Source organism: Lepidothrix coronata, unplaced genomic scaffold, assembly GCF_001604755.1.
Source record: "Lepidothrix coronata isolate B3197 unplaced genomic scaffold, Lepidothrix_coronata-1.0 Scaffold58, whole genome shotgun sequence".
Classification (NCBI taxonomy): domain Eukaryota; kingdom Metazoa; phylum Chordata; class Aves; order Passeriformes; family Pipridae; genus Lepidothrix; species Lepidothrix coronata.
Window position 1 is genome coordinate 1,311,697 of NW_016690238.1, and position 23,500 is coordinate 1,335,196.

Genomic DNA, 23,500 nt, shown 5'->3' on the forward strand with positions numbered 1-23,500 from the left:
CTCTGGCAGTGGGAAGCCATTCCCCCTTAGCCTGTCCTTCCATCCCTTGTCCCAAGTCCCTCTCCAGCTCTCCTGGAGCCCCTTTAGGCTCTGGAAGGGACTCTCCCTGGAGCCTTCTCTTCTCCAGGTGAACACCCCCAGCTCTCCCAGCCTGTTTCTGTGGGATCAGGGCTCTCCTAATCCAACACAGGCTCCAGCCAGGTTACACATCTCCCCTCACTACACAGTATCAGCTGTGGGACTTTTCTAAGCCAAGCTCTGAGCTGCAGAGTGCCTCTCTAGAACCTTCCAAAAGCAGACACAGCAAAATTCCTGCCTCCAGAGGAGCTTCCCAGCTCTCCAGAGTGCTGCTCCCTGGAAATCCAGGGGACAGACATCACATGCAGGGCTGACAGGGCAGAGGCAGCAGCAGGAGCAGCAGATTTGGAAAAGGAAAGTCAGCCCTTGGCAGGCACAATGTGGAAAAGTGTCCATGAGAACACGCATATAGAAGAGAAAGAGTGGAAAACATCCACAAATTCAGCCTTGTGAAAAGGCAGGGAAAGCCTGAAAGCCAAAGGGTGCCAGGGAGACAGACTAAAATCCAAAGAGGGGGAGAAAAAAAGCCTTCAGCCTATTAGAATGCTGTTGGACCCCCTTGCTGTGAGGAAAGGTGTTCTTCACCAGCTGAGAGTGACTCTCTGACCCTGCACAGGTACCTCCACAGGGCTGGAAGCAGCTGCACTAGGACAATAACCTGCTCCCTGTCCTTTGGTAACCAAGAATCAACTTTTCCTGGTTGCTTCCCAATTTCAGCTCCTGTTTCCCAGCCTTCTTCCAGCACTCACTGCCTTTCCTCCAGCTCTCCCTCTCCACAGGCACAGTGTCCATGAAATCTGACTCCCACAGGGCTGAAACTTGGAGCAAATGCTGATTTTCCTTGATAATTCCTTAGGAGGAAGCCCTGTTCCCCAGGCAGGCTGTCTCAGGACATCCCCCCCTCAGGTAGGTGCTCTGAGTTGGTCACGGGGCCAGTTCAAGCACAGATGCACCAGTGACACCAGTGCAGCCTTGGGAATGGGAGGTGCTGCTGCTCCAGGGGCTGCAGAGCCCTGTCCCTGCCCCACACACCCCTGGGCAAAGCCTCCTGCCCCACACACCCCTGGTCACAGCCTCCTGCCCCACACACCCCTGGTCACAGCCTCCTGCCCCACACACCCCTGGGCAAAGCCTCCTGCCCCACACACCCCTGGTCACAGCCTCCTGCCCCACACACCCCTGGTCACAGCCTCCTGCCCCACACACCCCTGGGCAAAGCCTCCTGCCCCACACACCCCTGGTCACAGCCTCCTGCCCCACACACCCCTGGTCACAGCCTCCTGCCCCACACCCCCCTGGTCACAGCCTCCTGCAGCAGCCCCAGCATGGGTAAGCCTGGGAGAGTTAAACGAGGCACGCAGAGATGTGGCAATAAAATCATCACACATGAACTTAATCCAGATCAGCAGGACTCACCCTCAGCAGGCTGCAGGCAGGGCAAGGCTGGGCTGCCACAGGCTGTGTCCCTTTTTCATTTTAGGTTGGCTGTCAGTGCCTCCACCTCCTGTAACTTCATCTTCCCCTAGAGATGAGGTGGGGTCTTCAGTCCTGGGCTGCAAAGCTGAGGGGAAAAGAAAGAGAAACCCCATTAGTGACTTCAGTAGTTGTCCCTGGCTGGTGGGTCCTGACAGAGCTGGAGCATCCAGGCAGAGGTGTTGGAAAACCCTGACCTGAGTTCAGACCCCCTCAGGACCCTTTCAAAGGGAGCACGAGGCCGCTGCTAAGGCCGACCCCCAGGTCCCATCCTGCAGCAGGACAGGGGGACTGGGGAGGGGGCAACACCCGGCAGCACCCGGGGGGGCTGCTGGACCCGGGTTTGTGATCAGACACACGCCCTGTGCCCTGGCCAGGGAGAGCCCGGAGAGGGGCTTCCCCACGGAAACCAGGGATGGCTGCGTTCCCGACAGCATCCTCTCGGATCCTGTTATCTCTGCGCGTGAGGAAAACACCAGAGCCCATCTGTCCTCGGTGGGCACCGTCGCCATGGTAACAGCATCCGCTCCATCCATCCCGGCTCTGCGGAGGACGGCGGGGCCGGAGCTCCCTCCCGCACAGGGGTTTCCCTGGCAGCTGCTGCTGCTTTATCAGGCACATCCCTGCTCCCACACCGATCCCATCAATCTGTCTGCCGTAAGGATGTGGAGCCTGGAAACAAAAAATCCCTGTCGCTGGAGAAGGGCACTGAGCAGCTACCAGGGAAACCTTCTCAAGGGCTTTCCATCACTCCCATATGGTGCCCTCTCCCAGCACCCCCCAACCTCGAGGGCTGTCCCCCAGCAGCTGGACCATATCCTGCCCTCCCCACTTTCACCCCTTGGCTGCTCCTTCAGGTTTCTCCATCCCCTTCCGAAGAACCACACAGCCCTCACAGCATCCCCATGCCCCGGAGACCAGGCTGGAGGCACAAGGAGGTGCTTCACAGGGGCTTCCATGGCTGCATTCCCTCCTGGATCCCTATGGATTTGCTGCCCTCCCTTGCCCAGGTCTGGGCACCAGCACAGATAACTGGGGTGGTTCTTCCCAGTTGGGAAAAACAGGAAAAAAACTCGGCTGGTGCAGCCAGTGCTGGGAAAGTGGGGCTGGAAGTGCAGGGAAGGTGGGGAAGCCAAAAAGGATAAGGCATGCCCAGACATGGGGCTGGGGGGGAAATGCTGCCCTGTCCTGGCCCCAAACCTGTGGGCATGGAGGGGACCCCAAAGACATGGCACACAGCCCAGGTACCAACACACAGCACCTTCCAGAACCTTCCACTCCAACCACATCCCCCACACCACCTCCCAGGGCAGCCATGTCCAGGGGGCAGAGTGCCCAGTGTGGACTGGGAGCACAGAGCCAGGGCTCAGCCTTTCCCCACAGCTGCTCCCAGCAGCCAGGAATTAGAAGGACCACCAGCATCCCTCAAAAAGTGGGCTTAAAGTAAGAAGCCACCCCAAAATCCCCACCACCCCTATTACCTATGCAGACCTAGAGAAAGCTGCTGTTTGCTGCAAGGACTGGAAGAGGTCACACTAGACCCTGCCCCTGTGCCCCACCCTCCCCAGGTGCTTCCCATCTTCACCCCCAATCAGGGCCCCCATTATGGGCATCACCTGAGTGCCCCACCAGCTGCTCAGGGCTGGGGCTGCTCTGCCCACCCTGGGCAAAGCTGGGCTTTGGTTGCTGCAGTGGAGTGTCCATGGGACGAGGGCTGGAGTGGGGACATCGTTCCCAACCATGGTTGCTTTTGGAGCTGTGAGATCTGCTGGGATCTAGTAAAACCCATCAAGCAAAGAATAGCACCAGGACAAACTAGAACTGGGTGCTGAGTCCCAGGGCTTGTGACTCATGGGCTCTCAGAGGATATTCCTGAGTGCCCAAGGCTGGTGTCTGCCTGTTTTCATACTACTTGAACCAAACTCTATGGTTTTGGAGACCACTTTGCTGGGGACAGGAAGCTAAAAATGTGTGTGTTGTGTCCCCAGGTCTCCCTGCAGTATCTGCAGCCCTGGCAGAGCACCTTCATAGAGCTAAGTGTGTATGTCCTCAGTTCCACAGCCTTTCCAGGAGCGCAAAGATTGCAGGGACATGAAAATACCAAGTTGTCCTGACACTGAAACCTTTGCCATGAAACATGAGGCAGCAGGGAAAGGGTTAATAATCCCTCAGGACAGTGTTCCTGCCTGGCAGTGCAGCCATGAGCACTGTCCTGATCCAACACCGTGCCCCCTCTCTCCCCAGGAGGGGTCCCGTGTTCCTAGCAATACATCCAGGCTGCTCCTGGGAGGAGGGGGGAAAGCAGGAATTGCTTACAAAGGAGCAGCACCGGAGCCTTGTCCTGTATCTTTCCTCCTAAGAGCAAGAAATCACTGCTCCCACGAGTCCATTCGGCCTTTCCGGCTCTGGTGGGTTTGCTCCAGCAGCACCTGGATGGGCTGTACCCCCACCCCATGGAGCTATTCCCAAGATGGGGAGGCAGCTGGGCCAACTGGAGCATCAGCAATAGCAGGGAGCAGCTCCCAGATCCCTGGGGGCTGGAGCGGCCCCAGTCAGCCCTGAGCCTTGCAGAGGAGCCGACAGGGACGGACACCACCCTGGGGCTGCAGCGGGTGGACAGGACACCCGAGAGCCACGGCCACCCCCAGGGCCCCGGCAGGGCGGAGGGGACAGCACGTGTCTCCTCCGGAGGGGCTGTGCCAGCCGCGTGGGCGAGCCCGGGCCATTCCCATCAGAGCCGAACAAAGCGGTGTACGAAAACACAAAATAAAAGGGAAGAGGGGGAAAATGACCCTGAAGGGCTCTCTAATTTGCAGCACACTCAGGGAGAGCGGCTTCCCAGGGAGGGGAAGGCGTTCAGACACGTGGCACCGGGAGCTGCTGTTAACGCCTTCCTGGCCGGCACTGCGGGACAGCTCCGGGCTGCTCCCAGTCCCTTCCCGGGGGCAGGGTGGGAGAGCCGGGTCCTGCACTGCCCAGGCCAAGAGGTCACCCAGCGGAATTCCTACAGCAGGCCCGGCACTTGCTGGGCTACAGCTCCCGTTTTAACCTAGGAAGCTGTTGTGTCTCCTGCACCGAAACAAAAGAGCATCTCCCTCTTCTGCGAGACTTCACTCAATGTCTGTTCTAATCAGGTGCCTCCTAAAAGGGGGACTTGAGCAGAACAGTGGCTGCTGTGATTGGGGTCAGCTGGAAGCTGGAGGCAGCTGGTTGCAATGCTGCTTAAAAGAAAATCAATCTCCTTTCCTGCCGCTGTAAATGGCAGAGCTGTCAGGATTTTCTTCCCTTAATTTGCCATAGTAGATGGCACCATATTCAGCTCCATTAAAATCAGAGCCTAAAGTCAAAGTGGGGCTCAGGCAAAGGTGTGCAGGAATTAGTGAATGTCTGAGGCCTCTGCAAATGACGTGACAAAACCAAGGTGCAGACACTGGTGTTAAAATTCAGCCCTTTTTTATCGACAGGGAGAAATCAGGCACTGAGGGGACGGGTTTGGAGACACCCTGCCCATCCAGAGAGCAGGACTGGGGACAATGGGAAGACCCAGCACTGTGCTCTGATCCCAGCACAGCCAGACCCCCAGCTCCCCCTTAGGGTCCCTGGGGAGGGTGGCACTGAGAGCAGGCAGCTCAGAGACAGGGTCATGCCCCCTGGGGCCTCCCAGCCAACATCCTGAACAGGGAGAGCATCTGGGACCTCAGGCTTCAGCACTGCTGGTCTGTGCTGAAAAACAGGTGCTGCTGAGCCATGACCTGAGGCTGGGACATTGGGTGTCCCCTCCTGCAGAAAAGCAGCATTCAGCCAAGGCTGCACCTCTGCAAGCACATTGCTCACAACTTGCCTAAGCAGATTGATTTAATTTCTGCAGGTTTCTGGGTGTAGACTTGGGTTAGAAACCGGGGTGGGGGGGCAGGGAAGGAGGGGCACAGGCACACACAAAACCTGGGATCGTGACAGGAGAATTCCTCTGTGTGGGGAAAGGGAGAAATGTGAGCAAGGAACTGCAAGGTGATGAAAAGCTGCTGCAAAACCATCTCCAGGTCCTGAGGGCAAAACCAAACTGCTGCTTTCCCTGTCCTGCTTCTCTTCCCACTGCTGAGGGGAGTTACTGAGCCCAGCTTTAGCTCAGCAGTGGGAAAGGGCCAGCCACATCCCTGCCCACAGGTCACCTCAGCCAGGGCTGCAGGGGTGGGATACTGCCTGCAAGGGGACAGTAGTGAATGAGGAGGGAGTTTGTGGCATCAAAGTGCCTCCAGCAAAAAGAGGTTGCTTGTTTATGCCAGTACATCCCAGTTCCTGGGCTTTACCCCTGGTCTGGCACAGAGCATTGGCACTGGGCTCCTGGGGGCCTGGCATGGGCTTTTTCCTGCCCTCTCCTGGGACCCACACAGTGCTGATGTCCCAGCTGAGCCTCTCTGTGGCTCAGGGACGTGGCTGCCACTCACCAGTGCTGGGCAGGGAAAATCATCTCCAAGGGGAAGGATCCTGCCTCATCAGGTGCTGGGACCATGCTGGCACCAGCTCTGGCTCCGGCTCCCTTCCTATGGGAAGCAGAAACTCCTGGTCAGCCTTTCAGCCCAAGCAGGATGCCCAGCACTGTTGAGAAGCCAATCCTGGCCCCTCTCCTCTCCCTCCCTGGGCTCCAGGAATTTGCTTCCATCCTGGGATGGAAGCAGGAGTACAGATCCCTTCCTCCCCTGGGATCTGTACTCCAGTTCTGTATCCCTGTCCCAGGGAGGGACAGGCTGCTGGCAGAGATGGCTGGACTGGAAAGATTTCTGCCCACCCCCTACATGAGGAAATGAACACTGTGCCTTCACCTTCCTCCCCCCTCGCTGTGTCTCCAGTCCCAGGGGGAGGTTTGGGGGCCCCTCAGCCACTCCTGCTCTCTGCAGTCTGCAGGGGGTGGCTGCAGAGCAGCTCAGGTGGGTGACTTGCTGCAGCTCTGGCAGCAGGGAATTCCCAAGGTGTTGGAAAAGTCCTTCAGGGGTATGAGCAGCGGGATGTCACCTCTCTGCCTGCGGGTGGAGGGGCAGCAGTGGGTGACCTTGCCCAGGCTGTGCCAGCCCTACAGCCACTCCCTCATTTGTTTTCACACACTGTGGTTTGGCCATAAACGGGGGTATCACCTGCACACCTTCCACATCCCAAAGGGATCATCTCCCACAGAGTAACAGGGACAGCTCGTGGTTTGCAGCTCATGTCTCACTGTCACAGCAGTGCCTTGGGTGGCAGGTACAAGCTTGGCCCTGAGGCTGGTGGAGTCAAAGCTGTCACTGCTGTCTTTACTTTAAATAAAATATACACTATACTATGATGCATTAATTTCTTTAAAGGGATAGTTCCTAATTTACCAATGACTCCTCTAGCAAGGAGGAAAAAGGTGCAAATCCCTTTTGGTTTTGGGTATTCAGAGGAGTACCTTGTAGGGTTCCTGCTGCCTCATCTGAGCTCCTCGGCCCTGTGCCCAGGGCTACAAACTCCCTCAATTTACAGAGATTATAAAAAAGGACTCGGCCAGGGCATGCACAACCCCATCCCCAGTGTGAGGTTTCCTGGGAACATCAGGGGTGTTGCAGAGTCTCTCTCAGGGCGGTTGTGACTGGAGAACAAGGCTCAGGGTCCTGCCAGGCTGCTGCCCACACAGTGCTCCATGAACCTCACCGCCAAACAGCTCAGTGAGGGGGGGAGAAAACCCTCATTTCCAAGAGCTGAGCCTCAGCCTGCTCCTCCCTGCGGCTCTGGCATCACTTCCCTTCCTGTCTAAGGCTGGCTGGTGCAGGGACCAGACAATTCCAGTGCCTGCAGGAAAGCATTGCCAGGAACTGTGTCCAACACCCTGAAATGTCTCACAGGGTCCAGTGAGTCTGGGAGTTCCTGCCTCTCTCCTAAAACTGGAGACTGCTCCTGCTTCTCTGGGGGAAAGGGTGAGTGGGGTAGGCAGCCAGTCCAGGACAGTTTCCCAAGACAAGGCTGAAATTCCCACCAACAGCCCTGGCCAAACTGCAACTGGGCAAGAGGAGAAATAATCCCAAGAGCTGATGATCCTGCCTTTTTCCCACTTTGAGCTCCCACACCAGGGTCTTCTCCAGGCACTGCAGGGCAGGGGGTGGTGAGGGGTGGACAAACCGCCCTGTTGATGGGCAGTGACTTGGCTGTGGTGCCTGAGGAGTTTGCTCTCAACAACCAGATCATGAAATCCCAGTGTGGTCTTAGTTCCTCCCAGGAAGACAAGGAGGCACCAACACCTGCTAGACCAGCCAAGCCTTTCCAAGTGTGCTTTTCTACACTGGATGGGGCTTCCTCCAGCTCCCACAGAGAGCGGAGCCAGGGCTTTTCTCTGTCAGGGAAAAGCTGCCCTGAACCACAATGGCCTGGAGCAGAGATGTGGCCACAAGTGTTGAAATGCTCTGGGAGGGTAAAGACCAGCCTCCAAGGTGTGTCACTGGTTCCCCCAGTACCACGACAACTGACCCAGCAGGAGTCACTTCCCAGAGAGGGTTTGGACACAGACTCCGAGAGGGCATTGCAGGAGTGAAATGAAAGCTGAGAGCTGAGGCCTTTTTACGTTCCTAAAATACATCAGCTCCTGACCTTGGCATCACCATCCACCTTAGTCTGAGACCTGGAAACTGCTGCTTCCTTCCTCCCTGCTTTGTCTGCTTCCTGTGGCAGTCCCTGTTCCAGGTTGTTCACATCTGCATCCTGCTCCTTGGGCCCTTCTCCACGGATCTCAGTCAGCCAGAGTTGCCATGTCTGCCATTAACGTGAAGGATTTCGTACACACATCTGCAAAACAACTACCAGATTCCTCCCTTGAACTGTTACAAAGTCAAGTGTAGGCAAAAGTTTTACACTTCTACTGGTCAATGGCTCAACACAGACTTCAGATGAGAATATGTGAGGTGGTCAACACGCTGCTAAAGCTCTGAAGACATCAGGAAAACAGAGACAGAAGTGAGGCAAAGGACTGAAATTCCACCCAAGGGACTTTTCTTCTTTAAACCTCATCTCATGTTGCCTGAAGTTCTCCACTTAAAGCAGACAGCAAGTCAGAGGGATGGGTTTTTCATGTTTTTATTTACTAAGGTTTTTATTGTGTGTTTTATATTGCAAACCCCACCCCTAGAACTCTTCCCTCCCTTCCCCCCAAAAGAAAACAAAAATAACAGTAGTAGTAATAATAATAATAATAATAATAATAATAATAATAAATATAGTTCCACCTACTGAGACAAGCCTAGTGTTGACTGGGGTCCAGTCAGAATAACTCAATATTGGCTACTGCACTGCTAAGAACTGGGAAACCAAAGGAGATCCCCGTGAAACACAAAGCAAAGGAGGATGTTCAGCAGTGGTGATGGAACACACGTCTGCCAGAGCCAGCCCCGGGGGTCCTGTGCCCCCCCTGTCTGAGTGTCCACGGGGCTGGTGAATTCAAGTACCAGTGCAGCAGTCACAGGACAGCCATCGAGCAGGGCTTGGCATTGCTGGGCTGGAGACCTTTCCCCCCTGCTTTCCCACCCCACAGCCAGACTCAGCTCCCAGCCTCTCGAGATGCTCGTTCTAGGGGTCCTCCAGCACATGGGGGAAAAAGTTTGCTAAACCAAGTAGAAAACTGAAAAGGATATTGTGAGTCTTCCTTTTAGGAACTGCCTCATACCTTTGAAAATATGAGAGGGTCTGTGAGTCTGCTTCAATTCCTGTTTCAAGATGAACCTGTACATATTTGGAAAAGCAGGATCTATAGATTATAATTATCACCTGCCAATCAGTCCTACAGGAGGGTCAAAATCGACATGTATTTTAAAACTAGGAGATATATATATATATATATATAAATGTGTGTGTGTGTGTGTGTGCTTACATGTGTGCATAAATAGACTACATAGGTGTATAACTATACTATATATATAAAAGCATGTGTGTATATATAGATAGATATATAAAATCTATACAAACACACACACACACACACATGCACCCCTCCCACCACACACACTCACACATATATAGGTGTATGTAGCTAGTAGAAAAAACATTTCTAGAGTTCCCCTGACCCTTTAAGGAAGACCAAAGCTGATTACATCTGAATTCTGAGCCACCAAAGCACGTTGAAGCAGGAGTGCCCAGGAATGCTGCAGCAACATTCGAGATACAGGCACATGTCAAAGAGGTTTGCAAACAATTCAGTATAAAAAACAACTGTCAGCCAGTGTTTTGGGGGTGGGAGGAGGTCAGAGAGGGAGTTTGAAGGACCTATATCATTACTGGGATAAGTTTTTGGCACTGCTGCATGAAGTCCTGCTTTCCCTCTGGGGACCCCATGATAGCTGGAAACAGAGGGAGGCTGGATGTCTTTCTAACAAGGGTTAGAAAAGTTGAGCACCTGACTCTTACAGTGAGGTGTAGACACCTCTTGGCCTAAGAAAAACTGAAACAGAGAAAGGATCAAAGTAACAGAAAAGGAGACATTCACTCTAGAGGTAAAGGCTGCATCTTCTCAGTGTGCACCCAGCGGCCCCTCACGCCCTCATCCCACTCTGACTGCCTTAGGGGAGCCCAAAAACTCCAGCTCCAGGTGCCTGCCAGGCCCCAGGTGTGTCCAGTGACGCTGCAGCTGCAGGGCCAGGCCAAAGCCCATCGGGTGCAGCTCTTATTGCTGGTGAAATCAAACGCAGGATTTTGGACCCCCCAGCAGGGGGGAAGCACGGACCATGGCTGGCCAAATCTCTGGTCTAATCTGGTGTGAGTGGTGAAAACAGAGTTGCAAATCTGGAGGATTCTTGGCTGGGCACCAGAACTACTCTGGGTGCCTCAAAGCTCAAACTCCTCTAGGCTGAGGAGGAGGAGGGCAGGGGTGACTGCACCCCACTGCTCAGTCCTTTTCTAGTTCTCTTCAAAGCAGTCAGCCCATGGACACTGAGACAGTAACGTGACAGGGGAAGGTTCAAGTGCTTTCCTTCTCCATCCCTCCCCTGGCTTTGCACACACACTTTCCAAACCATGGAGAGGCTGAAGTTTGGGCCTTTGTGCCAGATGAGGTCACTGCCTGGTGTGCTGGCAGAGCCAAGATTTTTCCCACTGCCCACATCCATGACAAAATACAGAGGGGATAATCACTGCCCTCCTTGTGACCTACAAAGGACTGCTCCTTGTTCCCATCAGAGCATCAGTGGAGTCAGAAAGAGACAATCTGAGTGAGGCCCATCCACCTGCTGGTCACCTTCATCTTCTTCAAGTGGAGTCCAAACCAAAACTTGGCCCTTGGGAAATCCCTAGAGGGGTCTGGAATAATGAAACTCCCCCCTCTTCTTGCTTGCTTTGCAATCTGAACACAGGAGGGAACATGGGAAGAAGGGACACCTTCTGGTGCTCACAGTGGGCCATCCACGACCCCCAGAACCAGGTGCTGCGGACCAGGGTCACAGCTGAGGCCAACCAGGGCTGTCCTAAAACACCAGCTACAGACCTGACCTGATGTCACCTCCTACAGCCCACGTCAACCTCGGATCTTTGTCTCAACAGGAAAACCTTTTTTTGGTGGCTTCTATGGCTGATCATTCACATGTTCCAGCTCAGGCACACGCCTCGCCTGTGCGTTACCTCGTTGGATTAAATTTGCTCATATCCTTTTGTTCCATGTATTAAAATATTCTATAAAATCAAGTGACCAAAAATCTATAGCTCTAAGAATACCTGGTTATCTTCTTTTTTTTTGTTGTTGTTGTTGTTTTTCATGTGTTTTTCTTTGTTTCTAAGCACAGTTAAACCTAAACAAACGAAATGGAGAAAACAAAGCGGGCGCGAGGGTGGGGGGGGAAGGAAAGGGAAAAAAAAATGTTTCATGAACTCATCAGGAACTGAACTGCAGGGCTGACATAACCAGCTCTCGGGAGGAGTCCTCACAAATTGGAGGGCAGTTTGGATCTGACGGGCTCCAGATCCCCTGTGAGCACTATGGATTCTTTGCGCCCACCAGCAGTCAGAGGAGCAGCGCTGGCCCCGAACACCAGCGGGTGTGGCAAAGACCCTGAGGACATCTGCCGCGGCAAAGTCACACGCCCGGGGATCGAGCTACAAGGCTTCCCCAGAAGTCCAGTCCCTCCTCCAGGAAAAGGAGAGAAGCTAGAAACAGATTCTCTAGAGGAATGAGGAGAACTGTGGCCCAGTGTCTGCGCCAGCTCCTGGGGCAGAGATGGCTGGGAAGCAGAGATCAGCTTGATGTCCTGGTTGAGCCGTCCTGGCGGCACCGGCGCCGTGCCCTTGGCCTGCAGGATCTGCGGAGGGGGGCTGGCGGGCTGGGGCAGCAGCAGCGAGCCGTGAGAGCCTGTGGGCCCGGCAGGGCCACTCTGGAAAGTTCTTGTTGCCACTGGGCTCTGACTGGGAGGACTAAGGCCAGAAGGGGTGTAACAGGGAGAGGCGACACCGGACTGTTGTAGTGGAGACACGGAGGCAAAGGGAGGCCGTTCTTGGTGGAGCTGGGCTATCGTTCCAGTTAAAGATCCTAATGCACTTGGATGTGTTTGGCACAGGCCTGAGGACGGCCCACCTGAGGCCTGTGCCAGCTGGCTTAGGCTGGAGGATGGAGAGTTGGAAGAAGGAGGGGGTTGGAAGTGATTCATTCCCCCCAAAGTCCCACTGCCCGAGAGCTGCTGTAACTGTCCCCCCTGCAGTGGTCTGGTGGTTGGCTGGAACTGGTTGAGAAGACTGGGGGGTGAGTTTGATGAGAGCTGGGTGAGGGACGTCGATGGGGAGCTGGTTGTGGCTTGCTGGAAGTGCCCAAATCCACTGCTGGAAAGGGCTGGCTGCTGCTGCTGCTGCTGCTGCTGCTGTTGCTGCTGCTGCTGCTGCTGCTGCTGCTGCTGCACCGGCTGAGCTGCACCTAAGGGTGATCCAGAAGGTGCATTTTGGAACTGGCTCAGTCCCACCGAGGAGGTGCTGCTCAAACCTGGCTGGCTTGAGCCACCTGGAGGGGATCCCACCTGGAACTGGCCTAAGCCGGCGGCAGCTGAGAACCCTGCGAGCTGCTGGATGTGGAAGGAAGAGGACGAGGGGGTTTCTGCTCCGGGTGTGTGCAGCTGGGATGGAGTACTGGAGGGAGAGCCGACGGCAGAGGGGCCGGTCGATGGGATTAGGGACTGAAATCTTTTCAGCTGCCTGGGAGTCTGGTTGGATTGCTGCCCCAGGGAGCCCAGGACGGACACGGGCGGACGGAAGATGGCTGTGGGGAGTCGGGGGTGGTGGGTCAGGGCGATGGCCACGGACGTGGTGGCTGCTGCAGCCTGGAGGGGGGCCTGGATCAGCGGGGTCCAGATGACCGGGGTGGGTGTGGAGGCGGCGGCGGCGGCGGCCTGGACATTGTGAGCACAGTGAGCCATCTCCCTGTCGTGCTGCACGATCTGCTGGATGATCTCATTCTCCTGGTAGTTGAAAACACCCGAATTCAGGTCATGCTGGACTTTATGCAGCAGAATGGAATTCTTCTTGCCTGTAGAGAAAGTGAAGAGAGAAGGAGTCATTCTGGGATGTCAAAGCATGGGAGGCTTCCTCAAAGCTTCCTGCCAGACTTCCCTCGAATTGTTGGCACTGTCTCCCCTCCACTGTCCTCATGGGATCTGTGCATAGTCTCTCTGCTCCAGCAACAAGATGACAAACATCACATCTTCTGCTTTTGTGGTATGAATAACCTCAAGATCCCATCAAACTGAGCCCAACAGGACACATATCCCTAGTTAGACAGTAAAGCCACTTTTGATAAGTGTGGCAGGCTGGTAGCAAAGCTTATGGATCTGGAAGAGTCCTATCTTGCACCTCACAATCTAAGCTTCCATTTAAAAAAAAGAGAATAAATCCTCAAGAATATAAGTCCAGTGAAGTCTTCAGTTACTCTCCTTCAGTCACACCCTTTTCTCATCTGTCTCATGCGACTTGTTCACTCTGGAGTCAAATATGTGGGTTTAGTTGCAAGGAAATTTCTCTGTGAACAAGGGACAGAAGGACTTGATGATCTTGGAGGTCTTTTCCAACCTTAATGATTCTGTGATTCTCTTCTATGACTTTCTGTGCTGGAAAAGCTCAGTTGGCCCAGGTATGACCCTCAGACATCCTGCAGCTCCCATCCTGCCTGGCCATGCCCTTCTACTCCCAGCTTTAGGGAAACTGCAGGCCAGAAACGTCATGTTCCAGCTGGCCCTCCCAGCCTGCAGCAAAGCATTAACTCAGCGCTTTGCCTTTGCAATGGGCTGGAAAATGTGGCGGAATGAGTTTGTCTGGCCTGGGAGTGCACCTGGCACTGAAGGGATGCACTCCTGGCCTGAAGGACAGAACCAGTCAGGCTCTGGGGAACCATTCAGGGCTATGTGGTAGGAGGAACATGCTGAGGATTTTTCCTTTCTTTTACCTTCTAAAATCAAGCATTTATGACTTTGTAAAGGACGAGGTGTGGCCCTGGGTGCTTGCAGTGGGTTGAGCTGCACTGAAACGCTGCCAGAGTTCTGACCCTGGAGCTGAACTGGGACGTGTCTGTTGTGGGTGCTGGGATGGGATGCTTAATGCTTTTGTGTTTCACCTACTGACTACCAAAAAAAAAAACAAAAAAAACCCCAAAAACGCAGAAAGGCTTTCTTTTCTCATCTCAGAGCAAGACATCAGCCTGGGAAGGACACAGTCCTGAAGGCAAACAGAGTTCTGCGCTGCTAAAGTCGTTCCAAGGGCTGGAGAGCTTGTCTGCACTGGAAGTGTGTGTGTAGGATATTATATAATGGCTGTTTCACTGTATGCTGCACTGGAATAACACTGGATACCCCTATACAGACAGATCCTGCTTCTACCCACAGCCAGGCACACCAGAGAGAGCATGAATGTCACCTTTAAACTGCATTTGGTAGTGAAAGGGAGGGAACGGTGCAGAGGGTCCCGCTGCACACACACACACACACACACACACACAGAGTTATTTCCACCTGGGTTTTACTAGAATCACATACAAATAGGCTCACAAACTGCTGCTCAAACAGAAAGAGAGCATGGAGAGAAGACAACCTACCTCACTACAACTGGCAGGTAAGGGAGAACATGACCAGCACTGCTGAGCTAAGGAGGGGCTCAGGCTGCAGGTTTGTAATCACTCCCTTTCTGGAGCTGAAGGTACAAATCCCAGCATGTGGAGTCTGTAGATCTTGCACCACTGCAAGGTCAGGATGTAGATGGGAGACATCATGCTGAGCTCAAAGCTTAAAAGGTGCCTTGCTGCATTTGCTGTCCTGATACTGGACAAATCCAGGCTGGGGAAGAATGGCCGGGGCAGGGGAAGGAGGAACAGCTGTTGAAAGGCTCAGTAGCAGCCACTGCTCTGTGTTTCCATCATTGCACCTCATTCCACTCTTTTAATTCCATGTCACCTGGCTTAGGCTCCTGATTTGCTCTGTGTGCCTGACTAGGCCTGGAATTCCCAGCGCTGCCCTGGATTCCAATGGGAAGCACAGCGATGTTATCAGAGCTCCCGGATGGGAACTGGTGTTCCCATGGCCTGAGCTCCTGACTACACACAGGGAGCTCAACAGACTCTGGTTTCCTTGGCAGGGCACTGAACAGAGAGCATGCTAATGTTTTCCAAAGGTGCCTAATATTCACCGGAAATGGTCTGATCAAAGCTCCTTAACTTTGTGTCAAATCCATAAAGTAATACCGGTAAAATACTTGGAATGATTATTTTTGTTAGTTTTTAAAACAGAACACTTCATTTTGCCTTTGAAATTACATTACACTTTACTGTTTTCCTGAGCCCAGCTTGTATCTATTAACTGTTTCATTAGATCAAATTTTTCTCTTCTGTTTTGCCAAGAAAATATCAAATTTCTCCTCCAGAACACTGTAGAAAATTACTGAAAATGTTCTCTCAGAAGGGGAGAGGAATTTTTCAAAATCATTTTTCCAAATTGTAATTGGTCGGCAAACTGAAAAATTAATTGGTTTCACCATTCTAATGAATTGCATCATTTACATGATGTTTCCACACACCAATATAAGTCCTATTAGTTGCTTCTGGAGAAAATCCTCCTTCCAAGCAGCACCAGATGAGAGCAGGCACAGAGCAGAGTCCTAGTGGGACAAATACGCTTCCCTGGCGGGTCTGACTAAGGACCTGCATGAGACATAACCCAGCAGCGGAACAAGGGAGTGGGAGTAACTTTGCCTGGGCCAGTGGTTCTGAGATTGGTTCTGAGACTATTCCTCCTCCTAATCTTATCTATGAAGCTGCTTCAGTCACAAATTCACTTCCCTGCTCTGGATTTGTTGTCCCAGCCCCTGCCCAGAGGGAGAGCAGAGAGCAGCACTGAGAGGGCTGACGGCTGATGAGTTTGCTCTGTGTAACCCTCGCTGAAATGAGGTTCTGCAGCTCCCAGCTCTGCTCAGCCACCCGCAGGGAGCCCTGTGTTCTTGCTAAGCCAGGGAGAAGCTTCATCAGGAGAGAGGAAAAGGGACTCTGTTCCCTTTCAATCTAATCAGGGAGGCTCTGTGTGACAGTTTGTCCTTCTGTGTTGTTTATCCCGCAGAAATTACAGTGCTGAGCAGAGTTTAAGGTACAGAGATAAACAATCCACCCAAAACTCACCCCAAAAGCACTACACAAACCCACTGGGATGGCCCAGAGCTGGCAGAGGAACCACCTGCAACCACCTCATGCACCACCTCCCCTCCCTTGCTTTAGAACTCCCTCTGGGGTCTAAAAACTCCCTGTTTTCCTCACTGCAACAATGAGCTAAATATAGGGGGAAAGGAAGATATTTAGAGCCTTGAGGATGTTCACAGCAAAGCTACTGGTGCTTTGAAGTGGAGTGAGGTATGTAAAATTATGGAAACGAAGCAAACAGATGTTGCTCCCTTAATTAAGAACTGCAAAGTCAGATTTTCCTCAACTGTAGATAGCACACAAAAGAACAGGGAGAAAGGCTCATGTGATTTCATAAAAGGAGCCAGCACTCAACAATAATTCTTCTATCAAATAATCAAAATTAGCTTTCTGTTGTTAAAATTCTGCACAGACACAGGGGAAATTAGCTGTGACTTTTTGTTCAGTTTTCTTTTCAGCTCTCTGTAAGCCCACTGGCTGCAGTTTAAGAATTCAGGTCACTAAATTGCTTTCTGAATTTGCATGTATTTGAAATAATCTCACTTTATTAGGCTGCCTTATGCCCTGGCCTGCTGTCAGAGTGGCTGCCCCCACCACACAGTTACTTCTTTCAGGTCTTCGCTCATTATTCATAGGCCTCGTCCTAAATGGGCCCTTGGTTGCAGCACATCCCAGCTTTGCAGGGGGTCTCTGCTCTCCCTTCCTTGGGTCACTGGTGTCCTGTGGGAATTCAGCCTGCTGCCACCATCCCCAGAGGGGCATCACACAGAACCCTGGACACACTCAGTGACTGGCACTTTGCCACGGCTGCTCCCCTGCCCCAGGGAGACTCCTCTGCACTGGGACTGTCCTGGCTGGGAGGTCTCACTGCTCCAGCTCCTGCTGCTGCCTTAGGGTCCATGTAAACAGGGAAATCGGCTGGAACAGGGAACTCAGAATAATTCTTAACTCCCAGTCCTTCCCCGTCCCAGCCTGACCTCTCAAGGTAAGTTAACCCTCACTGAACTGCACTTACTGTTGTGGGAAGGTTTCTGCCTGGAATTGAAGGAGCTCCTGGAAAAGAGCTCAGCAAAGCCAGCTGGATCAACTCTAGGAGCATACTCAGAGGAGTTCAGAACACGTAAACCTGCTCTGGAAACTGCTCCAGATAACTTCCCTGAGAGCCATGGAAATCCATGGCACATGGGGGGTGTGAGCTCTTCCACACCCAAGGCAGCAGCCTCTGCATCCCGCACCTCTGCTTCCCTCTTGCTAAAGCTGCATCCTCTGATCTTGGATGGTACATTTCAAATGGACAATTCCCTATCTTCCCAAGTGGAAGTCTTCCCTCCCAGTACAGCTCAGGCCTGCCACTGATTGCTTCTCCTCTTCCATAAACCAAACAGGTATCTGTCAAAATATGTGGTATCTCTTTTAACAGACAGAATGCAGCCAAAACTGCTGCAGGTCAGATGACACACAGTGAATAATATTATCCAGTGAATCTCATCACAGTTAAACAGAATTCAAAATAAACAGAGCTCTTCCCTCCCACTCTTCACATTTATGCCCATCATACAGAGCTTTGCAGAGAAATAAACTGAATATGCAGAGCTGGGTAGAATGTGAATATCCATGAGGGGAGAAGAGCTGTGTCATTCTGGAGGGGCTGTGGTGCCTGTGGTGCCTGAGGCAGTGTCCTGGCTGTTACTTATCACTGGAGACTGAAGCCAAAGAGTTCTCCTCAAGTGGCACAAATGCCAAAGCTCCTGCACTCAATCTCAGTGCCCTGCTGGAGCTGACAGCTGTGACAGGGACACACTCTGGAAGACTCTGGACACTCTGGCACTGGTTTTCTGTCAGTTAGGTGCTTTGCAGTGTGGGTGGTTGCAGAGAGCTGCTGGAGTGCCTTCCAGGCAGGAAACGTCCCCTGAGACTAGAGGTGTCATTGGTAAGCAGGTCCTACTCCATGTAATTAAAAAGAGGCTTGAAAATTATTTACAAAGGTGTTGGAATGGTAAAATGTTATCTGAGCAGATGTTTTATTTCAATGCAGGTAGCAAAGATCAAAGTTATTGATGAAGTCAAAGACAGGTCTCCTGAGATCTCATCACTACCCCCAACTGTTCCTTCTCTTGGGGTGTCTTGGGCTTTGTTTTCCTTCTGGAGCTGCATGAGAAATGGCACTTCATATTCAGGTGAACAGGGGTGCCAGTTCACCTTAATTAAGCTGAAGTAATTTACATTCCCTCGTGGCTGGTGAGTTATTGATACCTTTCCTGAGGCTAAACAGAAAATACTCTGAGTCTGGGCCTTCGCTTCCAAAGAAAAAGAAATTCAACTGTTTAGTTCCTGCTTAAGTCGAAGCTCACACATTCTCCCACTGCATACCTGGGCCACAGGAACTTTTATCCTTATCCTGTGCCTGTATCAGCAGCCTCAAAAAAGAACTGTGTATGTATACACACACACACACACACATATATATGTATATAAATAATCATGCTCCTCTCACATGTGCAGCTCTTTGGGGGTTACTCACCTGTGTGCAGTAAACAGATCTGGCACTTCAGTGTGGATACAGTGTAAAACTGATGCTGAGCACACCTTGTTTTATCCATCCACATTTCAGCCCCTTTCATTCCTTCACGATCTCGCTTGGCCCCTGCCCCAGGGGAGCAGCTGTGAAACACTCCCAGCTCCACCTTTTAGCATTATTTTCCCTGCAGGAGTGATGAGGAACTGAGGCACGGAGCAAAGGCAAGACAAGGACAAACAGGGAATCTGTGGCAGAGCTTGGCAGCGATCCCAGCTCCTCTCATCCCCAGCTCACCTCCCCTCACACGGGCCAGCCCAGTTTCGAGCAGCAGATCTCAGAGGATTAGTCAGGATTGGACAAGCAGGGCTGCAAACCCAACAGGATTGCAACTGCAGAAGTGGGATCATGAGCTGGCAGTCAAAAAGTTTGGGAACAGCTATTTTTGTGGCTTGTTTATGTGACAAAGCTTTTAAAATTTCTACCACTGTAGTATCTTGAACAGAACACTCTCATACTGCAATAATACCATAAATTATATTTAGAGACTGGAATTGTGTTGTCTTGGCTTTCCTTTGTTTTTTTAGCATCTGCAATGCCTGGAGGAAACACGAGGCATCTTTAATCCTGAGTTAAATGGCATCCTTGTATCAAAACATATGCAAGTGGCATTCAAAATATATGCATTCCAAACTATGTGGCAAAAAATTCCTGATGAAAATGAAAAAAACACCTTCCTCTGGCTTGAGGGATGCTTTCAGCTCTCACCAGTGACCTTGGCAGGGATGGTGAGAACCTAATGACAGGCATTTATGGTACTTATTACAGCACATTGAACAGTGGAAAATAATTGTCCCCCGATATCTTGTGAACGCATCAGTGAACTTTGATTTGACAATACTCACGGCCTGTGTTGGATTTACTTTCAATGAACATTTAAGTGGTTGTGTTTTACAAGTGCAAATACTTGTGAAAATCTAATTTTAAGCTTCAATGGTCACTGAAAGCCAGTTTCAAAGGCAGTCAGGAACAGAATGATGCGACTTACGTAACGGAGGCATCACAAACTGGGACGATTCACAAACACTGTCAGACAAAGACTTACTCACTGGAGAAATCACAGAATCATTTCAACACACAAATGCTATAGAGAATTTTACAGCTTGGTCAAGAAGAAGAAAGGGAGGCTGATTTAATCAGTGATAAAATGATTATTAACGAGTGATCAGCCTAATTTCTCTGAGTGTAAATCTTCCGACCCTGAGCCTGTGGAGTGTTAAGTGTGATATTGTGCAGGTTGAGGAGTTTTTGGAGTCTGAAGTTACTGATACTTAAGCAGGGCCACAGATCTTTGCAGAATCCCAGCCTTAGTCAATTCCTGCAGACTAATCCCTCCCAGTCTTTGAAGAGCTCTGCAAGTACAAACACCTGGGGAGCTCCTTCCCCAGCCATGCAAGGCACAGGCAGGATGCCGGTATCAATTCCCATGACTAGCAGAGGTTAGAGGACACACCAACACAGAGGGGCTGCAGGAAGCTGTGGGGGCACAGATCAGGGGGCACTGGCCCCTCTCCTCCCCTCTGCCCACCCACAGGCTTCCAAACTGCTTTTGCCCTGCTAAGGGAATGCCTCATCCCACCTCCAGTCAACCAGCCCTGCTCCTGGTGCTGCAAGGGATGAGGCCTCACCTGCTCGTCCTGCTACCTCGACAAGCTTAGACCGTGCTTTCCACACCCTCCAACAGCAGGTAATCCCACAAACATTGGGGTGAGATCTTCCTCCCTGCTTTCTCGATTCCTCACTGCACAGGGGGAATATTGGATGGATCTTATCCTGGTACCAGAACAGTGACAGAGCCCTCTGAGCCACTTCATGTGCTCACTGGGGCTTGGGCTTCCCAAGGACACGCTGTCACCCGGGCAGAAGGGAGTCAGTGGATTGCACCACTGACTTGGAAAGAGGCTCCCATTTGCTTCCATCTTGTGTACAGCTCCCGAGCAGAACACGGCAGGAACCAAAAATATGGTCCCACTTCTGTTCATATCTGGCTTTCAAAAACTGCTGTTCCTCGACTTTAGCCCTCCAGAATGATCCCTCCACTTTCAGTGAGTCTCAGCAGATGCAGGAACTTTGGATTCCTTCAAAGGTCCATGCTGTTACTCAGCTACTGCACTGCTCTGTCTGCATGGTGCACATTCCAGGGGAAGTGAAGAAATGCCTTATTTATAAAGACAGGGATTTCCATGGGATCTGCCAGTTTCAGTAGGGTGCACAGAACTCCCTTAGGCTCCTTGGGGCAATTCCAGCTAAAGAGTGCTGGGCACCACGGGGTTGGAAAGGGTTATGGAGATGCTATTTTGCAATAGTTGAGGTGTAAGGTTGAGAGAACAGAAAACAACCGAGTTTGATCGCCAGGGAAACAAGGATAGCAGTAGGATTTTCAATGGCATAGGGACTGATGTTGTTTTAGGTCAGCAGAATGGCAAAAGGAAGGGGGGCGATGTCAGGGCTCTGCACCAAAGGGTCTGTTATTCCAGTTGCTCTGTGTCACCTTCTGACCTTATGTTGACATTTTGCAGCTGCCTGTGGAACGGAATTTCTCCTTGGGGAAGAAGCATGTGAGGTTCTTCAAGCTGTTTCAGAATTGTCCATGAATTTCATGGAAGTTATGTGTGCAGCAGGCACAGAGCAAAAGGCAAGAAGCACAGGATGCCCTGGCCACCTGTATCCACAGTCCCAGAGAGCATCAGGCTGGGAAGCTGAGCAGCATTGACCACCCAGACCTGGAGAACCTGAGATAAAGCTGAGCTGGCCCATCCCTAGATGTGCCTGACATTACATTTTCTCTGTGCTTTTACTGTCTAATTTAAATAACCCAAGTGATGGGCTTATTGCCACTTACACCAGGGCCTCATTAGCGGGGGCTTTGCCAAATTACATATTTAGCTCAGAACCTTTTCCTCAGGGGTCACACTTTCTGATTTGCAGCAGGTAATGAGATGCACTGAATAAAATGTTCCTAGCAGGAAAAGCCCCAGAGGCACTGCACCCCTTGCTGGGATGCCAGGTTATTCCCTACCCCCCTCACCCCTTCTGCATTGTACTCAGACCTCCACTGACCTTTTCCATTCAGAAAGCAGAGAGATGGATAATAAGAGATGCATAATAGGCTAAAGAAGTTAGACTGGGAGTCCAAAATACTCAGTCCTCAGCTCTGCAGCCCTCTTGCATGACCTTGCATAAGTCACTTAATCTCTCTGTGTTAAATGCCTCTGGTTGTGACCAAGGAATTTTATCCTGGTCTCCTGTAGTTACACAGGATCTTTTCAGCACAGGTTATGTCTCCCACAGGACAGAGAGCATCCTGGGATAGCATCCTGGGATGGGTCACTATGAGCTGTAACAACCACAGAATCACAGAGTGGTCTGGGTTTAGGAAGGACCTTAAAGCTCATCCAGTCCCACCCCTGCCGTGGGCAGGGACACCTTCCACTATCCCAGGTTGCTCCAAGCCCCATCCAACCTGGCCTTGGACACTTCCAGGGATGGGGCAGCCACAGCTTCTCTGGGCAACCTGTGCCAGGGCCTCTTCACTCTCACAGGGAAGAATTTCTTCCTAATATCTAATCTAAACTTACCCTCGGTAGGTTTAGATTATGGGGCTCCTTGAGGGAGCTGAAGTCAGACAGGGAGAGACAGGCTGGGATCTCCTGCAGTTCACAACTCAGCAAAGGAACTAAGGACCGAGCCCGGAGGTGGGTTGCCAAGGCAGCAGGTACAGAAGGAGACTCTCACACCTGTACTTACCAATTCTGTCCAGCCTGTCCAGAGCCACGGTTTCAAAAGCCCTGCGCATCATGGGGTACTCCTCCAGCACCTCGTTGAAGTTGTCCACGGACAGGGAGTACAGGCGGCAGTAGGTGTCGGCTCGCACGCTGGCCGTGCGCCGGCCCCGCGTCAGCAGGCAGATCTCTGCAAGGACACAGCAGGCTGGCACAGGGGACAGGGGACAGGCACACCCCCTGCACTGACCCTCACACCCAGCCTCCTCTCCAGCTGGGCTCCACCTGCTCCCCCACCGAAAGCACGGCCAGTGCTAATACCCTGCCTGTGCACCAACATTTAAAAATACCAGGGGCTCCGTTGTGGCAGCTGCCACACACAGCTGCACCTCGGGGATTCTGCTGATCTAATTAGCTGGGCAAGTTTTGTTATGGTGGATTATCAAAGATACCATTTCTGCATTCCTACTGGAGGAGCTGTCTTTCTCCAGCTCCTTGTGGGCACTGGGAGCACAAGGTCAAGCTGTGTCTCATTGAAGCTGATTCTCTCTAAATTTGTAGTAAAGGCTCTGTGCTGACATGTGCTTCTGGTGCCTGGGTGTAATTTTGATCCCCACACCTGGAACATTTGTCTTTTCACAGTTTTCAAAGATTTTAGGGGATATACCACATGCTTACAGACTGTCAGGGAGAGCCACATTAATGGCACCTCAATATTGAGGTGTAAATACTGTATTTACACTGCAGTCGTCCCCTCCTCCTCGGATGCTCAGCTCTTACAGAACAGAAAGCCCTTGATTCAACTACAGCTCCTGGAACACTCAACAGAGAGCTCCCAAATCCTGCTTTTCCACTGCTTACACAGAGTACGGGCAGCTAAGACAGGCACTTCAAGACAGCTGGTGTGACCTAAAGCCTGACAGTGCTCTGCTTTCTGCGTTATGTTGGGTGTCAATCCACCAGCACCATTCCTTGGATTCATGGTAAGTGTACCCCAAAGAGTTGTGTGTATGGTAT

General features: G+C 51.9%; 1 protein-coding gene across 5 annotated transcripts in view; it reads right to left on the bottom strand.

Moving 5' to 3' along the window:
• The window catches only part of HCN4 (hyperpolarization activated cyclic nucleotide gated potassium channel 4), a 150,225-nt gene that overhangs the window by 3,274 nt on the left and 123,451 nt on the right, over window positions 1-23,500 (bottom strand). For 2 of the 5 annotated variants that reach the window (XM_017816794.1, XM_017816796.1), the window contains exons 7-10: window positions 22,509-22,673; window positions 9,215-13,042; window positions 8,120-8,340; window positions 1,495-1,639 (exon numbers count right to left, since the gene is read on the bottom strand). In XM_017816794.1, the coding sequence (XP_017672283.1) occupies window positions 11,457-13,042; window positions 22,509-22,673 (1,751 nt within the window). In that variant the 3' untranslated portion in view covers window positions 1,495-1,639; window positions 8,120-8,340; window positions 9,215-11,456. Of the gene's footprint in view, window positions 1-1,494; window positions 1,640-8,119; window positions 8,352-8,705; window positions 13,043-22,508; window positions 22,674-23,500 lie in introns of those variants that run through there. The other 3 variants (XM_017816798.1, XM_017816797.1, XM_017816795.1) reach the window with 2 other exon arrangements.